At 37.9% G+C, this 2517-nt stretch overlaps 1 protein-coding gene across 1 annotated transcript; it reads right to left on the bottom strand.

Annotated features, from left to right (window-relative positions):
- Positions 1-668: 668 nt before the first annotated feature.
- LOC143557572 (putative 2-oxoglutarate-dependent dioxygenase AOP1) lies at positions 669-2168 on the bottom strand. Its single transcript, XM_077046612.1, has 3 exons — positions 1795-2168; positions 1153-1474; positions 669-986 (listed from the first exon to the last, which is right to left on the bottom strand). Exons 1-3 carry the CDS (start codon positions 2166-2168, stop codon positions 738-740), a joined length of 945 nt encoding a protein of 314 aa, XP_076902727.1. The 3' UTR covers positions 669-737.
- Positions 2169-2517: the final 349 nt, after the last annotated feature.

Genomic DNA, 2517 nt, shown 5'->3' with positions numbered 1-2517 from the left:
TGGGTTTCTAACCTATGTAATTATTAAATAGCATTTAAATTAACTAAATAAAATTAAAATTAATAAAAGGAAAGCATGTGATTGGTTCCAAGTATAAACTGCTTTTCTTTCTCCTTGTATATTTTATGTTTTTTTTTTCCTCAACAAATATTATGGGAACATGTTGTAATCGAGTTTTTATCCATCTCAGTTACGTAGATAAATAAGTCCCCATGTTTTCTCTTGAGGTAATCGAGTCGGGGGTCTCACCGGAAGCAGCCTCTTTATTTCTACGGGTAGAGTCAAGGCTGTCTACATCCTACCCTCCTCAGACCCTAACATAGCTTTGCTAATTGTGGGATTTACTGAGTATGATGATGATGATGTTTTCTCTTAAGAGAGACAGAAGCCGTTTCTCTGCTTGTATTATGTCACACTAGCTTGACCAATTGGGTTGTTCCAAAAAAATAAATAAATAAAAAGAAGCTTGAACAAATGGGCTTCTCTGTTGAATATGATAAAGCCATAACTTAACAGCAGTTCAATTACTTGAGTACGTAGACATGGAAATATGTGTATTACAAACCAGAAATACAAGGAAAGAAAATCAATCACAGAGAACATTCACTTTTTCTTAAAACACATGAGGCATGACACACTTGATGTTACACCAAATATTTGCAATATATAGAAGCCCAAGCACACAGTATCCACAAGATATTGTCCACCATCCCTTGAAGTAGATAGACATGTTAAAGTTAAACACCACAAAAGTCTTGTAGTATGTTTTGTGACTTCCTACCAGTTTCTGTGTCATAGAAATTAAGGAGATCAACATGATTAAATGGCTTGAATTGAAGAGGGTGTTCATCATCTATAAACTCATCTGGCACTTGGACCTTCTTACTCAAGAATGAGAACAGTGCAATAGTGTATCTTGTTTTTCTCCCTTTCTTGTCCAAGGTAACTTTGTGGTTTGGTGAAAGCACCCTGTTGTTACTCCAAGCCTGTTACACCAAGAACATGCACTTAAAATTTACAACTCAATAAAATTTTATCAATCCTTTTTTTTTTTTTTTTGTCGTTAAGGTGGAGAACTGAACCAAGAAAAACCCGACTACATTAAACTAGACCTACTAATAATCCTAGAGCCGTAAAACACAAATAGATCACCTTGCAAGCATCGCCTGCCATGACGACAAATGACGATGGAGGGAATTCAACAGAAATCCATTCATCATCTCTTGATCTTATTTCCAAACCTGAGACCTGATTCTGGTGAAGTATGGTCAAGAAGCTTTTATCCGTATGAGAAGGAAAAGCCATTGTGGTCTCGTTCATCTCGGGTACTCGGTATTTTAGATACCGGAGAAGATATGTCGTTGAGTTGATATGAGATTCACTATGCTTCTCTACACCATAACTTTCAAACAACAACCTTATTACCATATGTTCTAATTTTGCCACTGCCCTTGAAAACCACAAGGAAGTTTCACTACAAAATAGAAAACAAAATACAAAAGTTAGCAAAACCGGTCCTAAGCATTCAAGTGCCCTAACGAATTATATATAAACTATTTTTCTAAACAACGATTAAGATATTTATCAAAATCAAAGTATTACTTATGAGGTTTTAGTGATTTATGAAGATGGCTCAATAAGTTTTTCGGTTTTATGTTTTAATATATGTATACATAAAAAAAAGTATTACTGCCTCCAGGAAAAATGTGCCCAGGACGGGAGTCCGGCTCACCCTTGCATGGGGCCAGCCCTCAAAGTTAGTACACGGAGACACATGATGGTGTGCTTAATTACCGGAAGGAGGGATTCCCTTTTGGCCACATGATATCTGTGAAACTTTGTACACCATCAAGCTCGGTTGCGTAGTCAATTCCTAAGCCTTCATGAAGCGGAACAAAGGGGATTTGCCCTACGTATCCATGGTAAGGCTTTTCGACGATGTTTTTCATCTTTGTTTCAGTAGGGAGATCAAACAACTCATCTGCGGCTTGAAAAACGGACTCTTCGAGCTTGGAAGAAACTCCATCATAGAGTGCTATGAGACATCCATGGTTTTCAAGGGCAACCCTGATATCATTACATGTGGAAGACCAAGCACTTGAACCAGGCTTTAGGCTTTCATTTGTGAAGTCTACAACAAGGAGTTTGGGCAATGTTAGGGAGCCCATGATTGAGTTGGTTAAGGTTGTGGTAATGGGAAACTAGTGTTTGCTTATGAATTATGATGTGTGTAGTGGAAGGTTGGTGACTTTATATAGCCCTAGATCCTTATATTATAACATAAAGATACACAATATTACAATTTACAACCACAATTAAGTGAAGGTCCCTTAGTTTGGTTGGATGCCTTCTATGATCCGAGCCTTGTCTGGAGCATTTTAATTCAGGTTCAGACATTGGGTTTTTCTAGTTGTGGGTTTTCTCCTGGGTGGGTGGGCTGGGTCACCATGTTCTGTTCGACGAAGGTGTGATTCATTTGGCAGGGTGATCTCAGATGTTCGGGCCTTTGTTATTGAA

Source organism: Bidens hawaiensis, unplaced genomic scaffold (genome assembly GCF_021521415.1).
Source record: "Bidens hawaiensis isolate Kalapana, Puna unplaced genomic scaffold, B.hawaiensis_p1.1 tig00019071_1, whole genome shotgun sequence".
In the NCBI taxonomy this organism is placed as follows: Eukaryota; Viridiplantae; Streptophyta; class Magnoliopsida; order Asterales; family Asteraceae; genus Bidens; species Bidens hawaiensis.
This window is presented reverse-complemented; position numbering and strand designations above follow the sequence as displayed.